The 13,164-nt window shown below is 38.6% G+C and overlaps 1 protein-coding gene across 5 annotated transcripts in view; it reads right to left on the reverse strand.

The window, feature by feature from the left end:
• The window catches only part of Slc4a4 (solute carrier family 4 member 4), a 421,377-nt gene that overhangs the window by 256,284 nt on the left and 151,929 nt on the right, over positions 1-13,164 (reverse strand). For all 5 annotated transcript variants that reach the window (XM_074042041.1, XM_074042042.1, XM_074042038.1 and 2 more), the window contains one exon: positions 8,097-8,276. In XM_074042041.1, coding sequence (XP_073898142.1) covers positions 8,097-8,276 — 180 coding nt within the window. The remainder of the gene's footprint in view (positions 1-8,096; positions 8,277-13,164) is intronic.

Here is a 13,164-nt window from a genome sequence, read left to right on the forward strand (position 1 = left end):
ACAAAGCTCTGGATTTAAATCACTAGTATTAAGACCCCATGTTCTTCAAAAGTTATTTCCTTCTATATGAAAATTTTCCTAAACAGAATGTCATTCCAAAATGATCCTTGCCAATATCTGTCATCCCTCAAGTGCATTCCAGTCTCAATCTCTCTCTCAATATCTCTCTCTCTTTCTCTCTCTCTCTCCCTCTTTCTATCTTGTAAACTTTATCCCCAAACCACAGAATGAGTCCAGCTTTTCAATTAGGTGGCAATGCCTGTTACAGTCATGTATACCCTGTTCACTAAAGAATATTTCATATCTTAAATCCTACACACTGCTCTGGTTTTCCCCCATTTTCCACTCCAAGTCACAATCTCCTTTTAGCCCTGAGTACCCCAGCACCTGGACCACACTAGAACCCTCTCAGGCCTCCTAAACTCATGAGCCCCCTATAAATAGCAACAACATCAACTCTCCCATGACACACATAAACACACTATTCATAACAGCTCATGGCATGGTAAGTTGGAATAACTACTGGAATGGAATAGCCAGTGGCAAAAGGAAATGAACAGTGTAAGAACTGCCATTGCAAAGCACACTGAAGTAACTTCAAGAAAACTACATTTCAAGGGGTAAGGGAAAGTAATGGAGGGGTTGAAAAGACCAAAGTAAAGTATATCCAAAGTAGGGATATACTGAGAAACCTCTTTGAACATCAATATTAAATATTAATAATGAATGACAGGACTGTAAAATAGGCACAGTGTATGTCTGGGGGGAATTATAGTGGGGAAGGGTGAATGAAGGAGGTTAAGTTGAGGGAATACGGTTGATAGACTAACCTCTTGCAATTGCTTTAAGTGGGGCGGGGAAAGGGCTGAGGGGAAGAGAGAATGGGGGTGATCTAACCAATTTACAATATAAGCCTAATCAGAATTGCCACTATGAATCCTCCCTATATAATGAAAATATCCTAATAAAAAAATTTATAATAAAAACAAGAAAACTATACTTCATTAAGTCAAGGCTCCCTAAGACATTTATATAGTCAACAGGCTGAAGAAGACAGGAACTGCCACACAGTTTTTTTACTATCCATCAGCATCACAGGAATAAACAGTAATTATTTGTACCACATGAAGCACAATATTGTTGCACCAACCCAGTGCAATCAAAAATACAATATTCCAAACACTTTTCCTTTTAGCAACACACTTCCTTCAAATTCCTGACTTGTTCTCAGCCAGATTAATTTCACCGAAAAACACAAATTGAGAGCCAAAGACATCCTTTTCATGAAGAGAGAACAACCCATTTGCTTGCAGTGGTATAGAATAGTTCAACTGTTGACTAAATTCAAGGACACACTTGGTAAGCAAAGTCATTTGCTCGTGGCAGTATTCTACACAAAAAAACAGCCCAGTCATTGTCACCTCTGCCCCTTCAAGCCTCATTTCCTTGGTTCTTTCACTTGCTAGCCAACATGCAGACTGACACCCACTGGCAAGTTAAGAGAATGAATTTAGGTTGGTTCTGCCAAAGATGTTATTGGGATCCAGAAGCCAGAAAGGGAGTAATTAATGAAATCCTGTGGCAGAAAAGGCTAGCTAAGCTTAAAGAATAATGATTACTGGCTGGGTGCAGTGGTACATGCCTATAACCCCAGCTACTTGGGAGGTAGAAACAGGATTGCTGATTGAGGCCAGCCTGACTAAAATTAGCTTGAGATCATATCTGAAAAATTAAAAAAACCAAAAGGACTGATGGTGTGGCTCAAGTGGTAGAGCACTTGGCAGGCCCTGAGTTCAAGACTTACTACCATAAAAAAAAATAAAAATTACTGTTTATAAGGGATTAATGTCTAAATAGTTTTAGCCTGAAGCTTTTTGCACACAATAGATGGGAAAAGATGATGTTGAAGAAAGTATTCAAAGTAACTCAAAATCCTGATAGCTAACCAGATGCAGTGCTCATTTGCTATTCATAACACTAGGATTAAATTCCATCACAATCCCTTTTACAGATGAGGAAGCTGAAGCACAGAGGCAAAGAGTATTTCCAAGGTTACACTGCTGGTATGAGCTGGGTTTCCAGTTCAAGTAAGCAGGCTTAAATATGTGCTCTTAACCACCCTGATAAGGCTGCCTTTTCAGCGAGACCATATCACAAAGGCCTATTCTGAAAAGGCGAAGTTTAAGTTTTCAATTATTTATTAATATAAAAAGCTTTTGTTCTCAGGCATAAAGATAAAGTGCTTCCTCCTACTCTACAAGGCAAAAAACAGGCAAGAGGAAGAAAGAGAGAGTCTAGTTTTCTGTGTTACTGTTTCTTTAAACAGGGACAGAGATACCACAATTCACAAACATTCTAGAGTCCCTTGTCTGCTGCATACTGATCCATTTAGGGGATATGTGAATGGCATATAGGAAAATTAACAAAATCTTACTTTATGATATCAAAATTAAAGATCTTGCCTAAAAACATTTTTAAAAATCAAGAAAAAGTATAAATGTACCAAGAAGTATGAGGTCACACTAGGGGAGGGCACAGGGGTGTGCACTGGGAAAAGGGGAAGTCGAATGACAAAACACTAAATATTCTTGGCTCCTATGAAAAGCTACTCTGTTCATTTACCCGGAAGCCCCAAACAAAAGCAGCTGCCCATTTCTCTGTTTCAGTTTCCTGAAAATAACTGGAGCACCAACTGGCATCCATTGTCCCAGGCTCACAGAACAATGTCCACTAGCATAAATCCGTCAGTTCTGGTATGCACCCAAAGAGCTAAAAAGAACCACCAGACTGCATGAGTGTCTGTATGCATCTACCTAGCAATGGGCAAGACCTGCGTGCAAGAGGCAGTGAGTTATTATGTAGCTCTGCACTGATGTGTGTTCCAGCTTGTCCAGAAACACAACCCACAACAGATGAATATGGTGAAAAGGATGCTCTCCTTGTAGTTGTGGCTCCTAATATTTCACACATCGTGAGAGTTTCAGCAGTCAGAAAGTGGCCTGCAATTCCCCGACAAATATTCCAGGACACTAACAAAATGTAAAGCATGGAGGCCAAAAACCATTGAGAGTGGGAAGCAGTACTGTGTTTCTAGATCCTAGCAGTCAGGACCATCTTTCCACCCACTTTTTGGGCAACCCTCAGAAGATAGCAGCTGCTAAGTTAGGAGGGGGAAGAAGTGCACAGTGGAGGAGGAAAAGGATTATTTTTAAGAAAGAGCACAATCTAACTTTTCTCTCCACCACCCACTCTACACCACCTCCTCATTCCCTTGTCTCTCTTGCCTGTTCTTCCAGTTCACTTTTCTTCCCCAGCCTTTCTCTCCCCATTGCTCAGTGTACCACAATGTCACACACGTTTCCTTCTCTGTATCATCAGCTGGGACACCAGTCCTGACGCCACACCGAGAATAGCAGCTATGTATGGACTTGGAGCTGCTACTGAGCTCAGGGAGGGGATATGAAGCTAGCCAACTTCCTCCTTGGAGCTCCTGATGTATAAGAATCATACACTCATCCACTTTTTAGAAACCTTGTCTTGACACTAGAGTGATGAAGAAAATAAAAGGCATCTCTGTTCTAAGCTAAAAGAACCTGTTAATGATGTCATCTTCCTAATGTACCTAAATACTGGAAGATATCTGGATTGTTTCTTCTCAGAAATGCCTTTATTATTCAGTTCCATGCCTCTAAAGGAGTTTCCTGAGCTCTGTGTGGAACAGTGAGCACTTGAAGTGTGTATAATGAACCTATGTGCCCTGTGGATCAGTTTCTTCCATCACCTGTGGGTAACAAGCAACTCCAACACTCTTGGGAGTCATCTACCCAGACCAAAACACCACTTTGGCAATAACTGAAATAATGAGGCACTTCCCAAACTGGAACAATTAAAAGTATGGACCAGATTTTTACATGGGAAGGGAGAAAGGCAAGGCACAGAAAGAATGAAAGAGGATATGCAAGGCTTAAAAATAAGAAAATCAGATAGATCCTCATCTAGAATTTAGAACAATAAAAACAATGCTTATGTCTTTCCTCTTTAGTAATCCACTTAATTACTCTTCAATTAAGTACTTAATATATGTCATGCACTATGCTAGGGATCAGAAATAACAACTAAGAAGACAAGCCTGATCCTTGCTCTCATGGAGCTTACAGTCTAGCATTAGCTCAAGACAAAACTGTAGACTAACAAAAGTTACAAGCTGAAACATGTACCTTAAAGGAAATAAGGTGCTGAGAAAGAATAACAGTGGGGAACCTACATTATTATTTAGATAAGAGTAGTAAGACGGCCAAGCATGGTGGCACAGTGGCTCATACCTATAATCCCAGCAACTCAGGAAACAGAAAGCAGGAGGATCACAGAGGTCAGCTTTGGCAAAACAACAGTGAGACCATATTGCAACCAGAAAACTAGGCCTGGTGACACATGCCTGAAGTCTTAGCTATGTGGGAGACAGGAAGTAGGAGGATTGGGGGTCCAGGCCAGACCAGGCAAAAATGTGAGACTCTACCCAAAAAATAACTAGAGCAAAAAAGTGATAAGGTCATGGTGGTTCAAGTGGAACAGCACCTACCTACTAAGCAAGCATGAGGCCCTATGTTCAAACTCAAGTACTGCATTAAAAAAAAAAAAATAGTAAGAAAGACCTCTCTGAAGAAATAAAATTTGAAAGCTGGAAGACAAAGGAAGAGAAAAATCTAAACAGGACAGAACAGGGTAACTGCTTGTATGTGGAAAGGCCCTAAGGTAGGAAAGGTTTTGGCAAGGGACTAAAACGTCAATGCAACTATAATAAAGTGAGTAAAGGGATAACAGCACAATGCAGGACTAGAGAGACACCATGGGCCCTGGCCCAACTGATGTTGTACTACAAGGGCAATGGGAGTTTTCAGCTAAGGAATGTTGTGTCCTGATTCACATTTTACCATGATCAATATCATCTCCATGTGGAGACAAATGGAGAAGCAGACAAATGCTGCTTCAGTTGTCTAAGCAGGCAATGAAAGATCCCGAACCAAAATGTAGCAGCAAAACTGGAAAGGAGTAGACAAATTCAGACATCATTTAGAAGTGGAACTAACGGAAATCATTGAAGGGTTGCATATGGTTGTGGAAGCAAAGAATCAAAGACAACTCTCATCAAGTTGCTATTTATATATAAGTTGTGTGGCTTGCTTGGCAGAAAATATAATTACCACATACTGCACTGCTGGTAAGTGTAAGAATCTTCTCTATGGGACATGATATGTCTATAGATGTAAGTTCACCAAACATCCTAGATTCAAGAATAACAGCAACTATACCTGCTTGTTCTTGAGAGGCAATAATTGAATATGAGGAAGATAATTCATTGAGTTTTCTCATAAGAATTTTGTCATGTTAGTGCCAGAGTCATTTAATCAAAGGATTAAATGTCTTTCTCTATCTGGATACAATGATTCTGGATTGTAAAAACTGTACCACATAAAAATAGTCTCCATGAAGAGCAGCAGAGAAAATAATGGTAATTTGTAAGAGGAACTTCATGTCAAATTGGATGATTCATGTCAAATATCTCAAAGACATATTATAGTATCACTTACTGACCAGCAGAAAAAACTATAAAATATGAATTTTTAAGTACTATCCCTAGGATTCATTGAGAAATTTGGTCCTTAACAACTGTTTCTCCATAGAACATCGCAGAAATCTAGCACATGACAAAAAGCGGTTTTCCCCAGGAGACCTCTGAGAATTTGCCCTCAGAATCAGTCTCTACCAAGCGTGGTAGCTCATGCTTAAAATCCCAGTACTTCGGAGGAATAAATAGGAGAATCATGGTTCAAGGCCAGTGGGGGCAAAAAGTCCTCAAGATCCTATCTGAAAAATAACTAAAGAAAAAGGGTAGGAGCATAACACAGATTGTAGAGCACCTGCCTAGCAAGCACAAGGTCTTGAGTTCAAACCTCAATACTGAATAATAAAAAAAAAGAATGAATTGCCATGTTTATTTCATATTCTGTACTTAAACTGATCCTCCAAATGCCACAGAGAGCAACAATGTGCTGTGAATGACACATACTCAGGCGCAGTATCTCTCTAAACTGTTCATTCCTTTACCTATCTGAGTATTACTGACCCTATTTCCATTGCCCTTTCTGAAAAACTGGTGCATAGTTATCATCTCAAAATTCATTGATCCATCTGTCCAGGTAGCATCTCTCCTTCTTAATATAGTGATACACTCTTGTTCTTAAATTGCAGAATGAGAATGACTTATGAAGAGAGAGCTACAGAGAGAAAGAGAGATCTCACATGTGCCTTGGGTACAGCACCTCTTTGATACTGGCTCAAGCCTTGCCAAAAGCAGAGAGTAAACAGAGATAAGACACAGTAATGTATTTGGAGGGGATATTATCTCTTGTTCATCCAGACCACTAATTGTATCTTTTTATTCGACGTTCAAGGACTTTGCTCAAGATACACCCCATTATCTTAGGTGACACATCATGAAGGATCCCTTTCTGAAAGACATCCCCTGACATTCCAGTAAAAAGCATATAACTTCGGTCACCTGCCCTTTGTTTCCTTCCAAATGTCACTCTTTTGTGTGGAAAAGAACTTTATTAAAGTAAAGAAAGACAGAAAACCTGCACAGTGGGACTCAAAGACTGAGTCCCCAAGTCTCACATTTTTTCCAACACCTTTTTAGTTTAGTAGTCCCTCTTCAAACCTTTATCTTTAATTCAGTGGCCCATCTGTATCACTCCTCTTAGCATGGTAATAATTCTCTAGCTTCCAAAGCCACCTGTTCAGTTCCAATGGTGAGACTATAAAAGATTCACATCACTACACTTCACACCCTCTTTAATTTAAGTTTGTAAATTCACTTTTCAACACCCCTGTGCTGTTCATTCTAATTTGGACTGTCATCACTTGCAAGGACTGAACTTGATCTTTATCTGTGCCACCCATAATGCATTTTATTGCAGGGTCTGTATTTCTGCAACTGTAGCAAAGAGTGAAGAATGTACAGAGCTCTGCCAACATGAAAAGCTGTCACTGTGTAACTCCTGTTGGGGAAGCTTCCAAACTTGTCATGTGTTTCTACTGTACATATTCACTCTCACTTCAGTCTAAAGGCTACCCACCCATACAGGAAAATATTCTCCACATTAAAAGAAACAAAAAGCAAATATGCCTAAACGAATAGTCTACTCTATTATTTCAGTCCAGAGTACTCTTTGGTCTCCAGCTATTCTGTTCTTAGTAACATTTTAATACAATGCATAATATCTACTATGTTCAACATTTCAAGAGCTAAGTCTCCATTCTTCTGAGCTATCCAATGCTTCTCCACTACTCTTTTTAAAATCACTCCGATAATCCATAGGATATGATATGTCTATAGATATAAGAAATTCAAACATCCTAGATTCAAGAATAACAGAAACTGAGTATGACTGCTCTTGAAAGCCCCATGTAATGAAATATGAGGCAGATATTTCATTAAGTGAGTTTTCTCATAAGAATTTTATTGTCTAAGCATCAGACCATTCCATCACTTGAGTCTAGGGTGTTCTTTGGTCTCCTGCTATTCTGTTCTTAACATTTTATGTGATGCATGATTATCTATTATGTTCAACACTTCAAGAACACTTGAGTTCAATCTCCATAAATGTTACCTATAACTCTGACATTCAGAAAGATACATAAATATATGTGCACATATTCTCATCTGTTGAGACAGTTGGCCTCAACTGAGCCTGTTTCTAAGCAGAATCTATACAACAACTTCTTTAAGAGTCTTCCAGTTACTGTTGATTACTGTGGTGAAGCATCATCTGTAACACTTTACCCTAGTTCACTGGTTAGAAGATAAAATACACAAGTATGCCTAAATTTTGTCAGATTTTTTTCCAATGAACTCGGAATCTTACATGACTTCCTAGATCAACCCCTGGCCCAGGAAAAACATCTCCACAGATGTTATCCTTCAGAGAGACCATCCCAGATGACTGCATCCTTCAACATTAGCCCCAAGATTCTAGAAAGTATCTATCCCAAGGATAGGGAGTGAGGCAGAAAGGCACTGAGCCCAGAGTACTCACTGAGAGGTTTGAGGATGCCACTGCTGGATTCATCAGCATTTTCCACATCTGATTTGTCAGAGTAGTTCTCAGAAATTCTTTCTTTTTCTTTCTTTTCTTTGTGCCCTGTCTTTCTCTTGTGACGTCTCCTTCTCCGGTAGCTCTTGGGCACATGGACCCCAATGTAGATGGTATGGTGGCCTAAGGAAGATACAAAAATCACCAGTCATTTCAAATCTTTGGTTTTCTGGGGGGTTTTTTTTGGCAGTTTTCAGGATTGAACTCAGAGTCTTGTACTTGCTAGGCAGGCACTGTATGTATCACTTGAGCCACATCCTAGTCCTTTTTCTTTTTTTAGTTTGTTTTCAGATAGGGTTTCACACTTTTGCCACGGCAGGTCTCAGACAGTGACCTTTCTAACTCTGCCTATAAAGGAGCTGTAGAAATTACAGATATGTACCACCAGGTCCGAACCCATCAAATCATATTATCTGTTATGTGCAAATCATGCAAGATCCATGGGTAGAAGAAAGGCCTATGAGTTCATAAGATTTGACAAACTCAAACTGGAAAAACAGAATTTCCTCCTAATATTCAGTTAGTTGCAGTGCAATTCATCCTGCTGTCTGGCATTAGAATTCTATGAGGGTATACTCTAGTTCCATCCAGATAGACTTCTTTTGTTTAGGAAAAACAAAGAACACCAAATTGGAAGTCAGGAATCCTTGATTCTAGCCACACCTCTGCCATCAATTAGCTATATAACCTTCAGCATGTTTCTTAACCACCCTGGGCCTCAACCTCATCATTTATATAATGAGAGCTTAAACTAGGTATTCCCTAGAAACCTTTCCTGTTCTAACTTTCCATAAGTCTGTGATTATATTGACTATAGTGCTAGAAAAGTAGCTATTGCAGCTACAAAAATAAAGATCTAATGCAAAGTTCAAAAAGTCATTTTGCTGGGGATAAGGTTTTACAGTATAACTTTTTTTTTTACCCAATCAGCAGAACAGAGACTTAGAACTGGGACAAACTGAGAAAATAAGACATACTTGGAGAGAAGATTTTAGAAATACTCAAATGTTCACACTAGGAAACAGCTAAAATGAATGTCAGCTACAGTGCCATTCTCATTTTTCTTTTTTCGTTTCCAAAAGTTTCTAAAAACTGGTTGTTGCAGTGATAAAAATAAACTCAGCCCAGCAAAAATTGCCTTGAAGAGAAGGGCATGAGGGAAAAGATTGTGAGATGCTTTCAGTTCTCTAGATGGAAGGAGCTGCAAAACTGACAAGTGGTATTATTTTTACAAAATCTGGTAAGAAAAAAAAAAAAGGAACTCAAAGTTCCAAATCTTTTTTTAATTGGGAAACTTTTACTTTCACTTTATATACAGAATAACTTCTGAATGTGGGCATCATCATTTCAGAAGTAATATGAACACTTTTAAAATTGCAAATTAGATTAGATTACCTCTTCTATGGCTTTCATTTCCCATTTCTGGAATTATTCCTTGATGACACATTACAATACCAAAGTTAATATCACATACCACAATGTGATTCACATATACAGTATTGTGATATCAATTACTATGGACTACTTTCCATGTAACTATCAGGCACATCTAAAAACACAATAATTCACAGGGGTATTTCCTTAAACTGGTCGGGTTAAAAGAATTATAAGGTGCTTCAAGAAACAGATTCCAACTAAGGGATGGAGAACCCTAAGTGAATGGTGCAGCATGCAAAAGAAAATACCTGATGCGTGGATTGAAGATGGAGACATCTTTATAGGAAGCAGAACCCCCACCCCCACCACACACATGCACACACATACACTACAGTACAGAAACACATAGCAACTTGCTACTACAAAGCAGTGAAACTCTCCCGACAGAATGTGTGCCAATGAGAAATTTATCATGTCTAGCCATTTGTAAGAAAATTGTTCTCATGGGAAAGCTATATTATACTAGGAAATAGGAAATGTCTCAGAAACAATGTGAATTAAGAAACAGTGTCAATTGTTTCCTGAGCTCCAGATACTGAAGGAGTCCAGTGGCTTTATCTCAAGTCTCAACAATACATGTGAGCAAAGCCAACCAATTTCTCCAGTAAATCAAACATTGAAAGCTTGGTTGCCTTCATTCAGGAATTAACATTATACACACACACTCACAAGTGGTAGGAAATTTTCTTTAAAAAAATTTTTTAAAACTTGTCACATTAAATATTTTCTACAACTTAATAATGGCAAGCAAGCAAAAACAGGTAACTAAGCTACAGTAGTCATACCGATGTTACACAGAAAGATTTAATGTATTAACCCAAAATTATGCAGTACATTTGATCAAGTCATTTAAAAGACAGTCTCTATGGGCTGGCAGAATTTTAAGGTAAGATTTCTACCTTTGAGTATTTTTATCAACCTGATAGGAGAGTTACAATGATTCTGAGAGTGAGCTTTCCAGCTCTAGAGAAAAATGTGCCTTAGCCTCAGGATTCTAGTTTGAGTTGTCATCATCACAGAAATGGTGCCATTTAGGGGCTTTGTGACCATAGGCACCCTCCCTGTGGCAGATCCAGTTTGTCCCACCTCCTAACTCTTCCTCCCACGCTCTCCAGGCTCATATTCACAGGTGGGGAAGTTTTTAGATAGAATGCTACATTCCAAGGTGCTATGGTGCCCAAATAATAAAGCTGAAATGGGAGTTCCTTTAGATACATCCCAAATTTCAGGCACATTTATCAGTTTATTGAGGTATAATTTACAAAAAAATAAAATTCACTCATCTTAAAAGTGTACATCAATGATTGTGGTATATTTACAGAGTTGTACAACCATCACCGCAATCCAGGTTTAGAAAGTTTCCACTAATTCAAAGAGATCCTTCATACCCATTTGCAGTCACTCTCTGTTCATACTCCTGTTCCACGTACGTACCCATTCTTAGACATCTTTTATACTCTTAGTTTTAGCCTCTGAGAGCCATAATTCTCTAGTACTCACATAGCTATAAATTTTTATGGGGATCCTCACAGCATGAGAAGTAAAGTATTCCTGATAATGAAGATATTGGTTTCCAGGCACCACCAGAGAAGATCATGGCACAGAGCTGAGCAACTCAAACCTCATATCCTCCTCCTCCTCCTCCTCCTCCTCCTCTTCCTCCTCCTCTTCCTCCTTTCCCTCCCACATATTATTGGCTACTAAATTTTCCCTTTTAGTTTTGTGTTCAGGTAGAAGAGATGGAATATGGTTCTGGGATTAAGCAGACCATGTGGGCCTCAGGGCCAATGCTTGCTGCTTCATCAATTACTTCTTAACCTCTCTCTACTTCAGCTTTGCTCATGAGAGGAAAAAGCAGGACTGCCTGACTTTGGTAGGTGGGGATGATGCAGGCATGATTCCTGAAAGTGATGACCAAATATTTAATAAGCTGCATGTGTTAAGTAACAAAAATACCAAAAGTATTTTCGGTAAACATTCTTACTGCCCACAGAATACCTGTCTTCACAATCAGTAGCATCAGTATTACTGTTCAAAAAATGCTACTGTTGCTGAGAATATCATAGGTGGATTTCAGTATTTATTTTCATTAATGTATCTTTACCTGTCTCGGAGCTATGTTATGAAAATTGATAGCTATTTTTAAATTATAGCTCACAAAATGACTGCAAGCTCTAGATAGGGGAGGAGAACACAAAGGTTGAGGGTGTCATATTGTTTTGCATATAAAAAGAAAAGGAGAAACTTGACAAGCTTTCAAGCCCCACAACACAAAAAAGTAAGATGCTCAAAGAATCAGGAACAGTTACCTGCTTATTAAAAGGGAATTTTTAGGCTCAAAAAAATCTCTACTAGAAATTATCTGCTTACAAAGGTAAGAAAAAAGAAAAAGGCTTTAAAAATTAGCTATAGTTCACAAGGAAGAAGTAATTGTTTAAAATGTTATTAAAGTTTGCATTCTTGTACATAAAACTATCAGAATCCACATTTGATGGTGTTGATTTAGGTGTACAAAGGGCACAGAACCCTCAATTTCCAGTAGCCCTACATGTCTTCCTCTGACAGATGGTGGAAATTCCCAAAAAACTTTAAATGTCTTGGGAATATCTCAAATCTATGTCAAAGCCAGTACTGCTGGGAAGAAAACATGGCTTTCATGGTTACCTCTAAATGTTAGAATAATCACCACGTAAATCTTGTCTCTCCCCATCTTCACTTGTTCTACCTTAGTTACAAACAGATAGCATTGTGAAGCTATCACGTCCAATTCTGAGATAGATCTAGCGGACTACATACCTCTGGTTATTGCTATAATGTTTCCAAGAAAACAGAGAACTCTTATACTTAGTAACTGTACTCATTCAAGTTAGGTGGCTTTCACAGATAGCCACTTTGCTGCCAAGGGTGATTCAGAACTTGGAAGAATCAAACAACCCCTCAAGCCAGCAAATTAAAAATTCACCAGTCAAATTAAAAATTCTATAGATGACTTGATGGTTAACAACATCTCCATATGTAAGATGGCTCTATTAGCTCCTTCCTGGGAAACATGTTAACTGTACATACAGATGACAGCAACCATTTAATGGATGCTTTTAAGCATACCAGTCACTTCTGGGTGTTTTATATATAGCAATTCGTGCACTCCTGCAATTATTCCCATTGCACAGGTGTAGTAACCAAGTTTGGGGAGGTCAAGTATGGTACCACCAGCTAACCAAGTTACCTCTTCATGAAAATCCCATTGATAAATATCTCTCAGGAGTCATTATCAAGAAGAGCTGGGTGCCTCATCAAAGCTTTGATGGGAACTTTTCTCAATACTATATTTACTCTATAAATCTTATAACTAATTATGTTTCCTTCCTTCTGTTGAGTATAAGAAGGAGAAGTTACAAGTAGCAGGCCAACCTGGAGTGGGTATATAGTTTCACGGAATTTGTTTTATACACTAACCTCACTCTTTCCATATTTCAACTGTTATTTTCACTTCAACCTATGACTTCTTGGAAGAAGGCAGTATATAATTTTTTTAACTTGAGATTTTAATATTATGTTCTAGCTAAAGGATCAC

This window comes from Castor canadensis, chromosome 9 (assembly GCF_047511655.1).
Source record: "Castor canadensis chromosome 9, mCasCan1.hap1v2, whole genome shotgun sequence".
NCBI classification, from domain to species: Eukaryota; Metazoa; Chordata; class Mammalia; order Rodentia; family Castoridae; genus Castor; species Castor canadensis.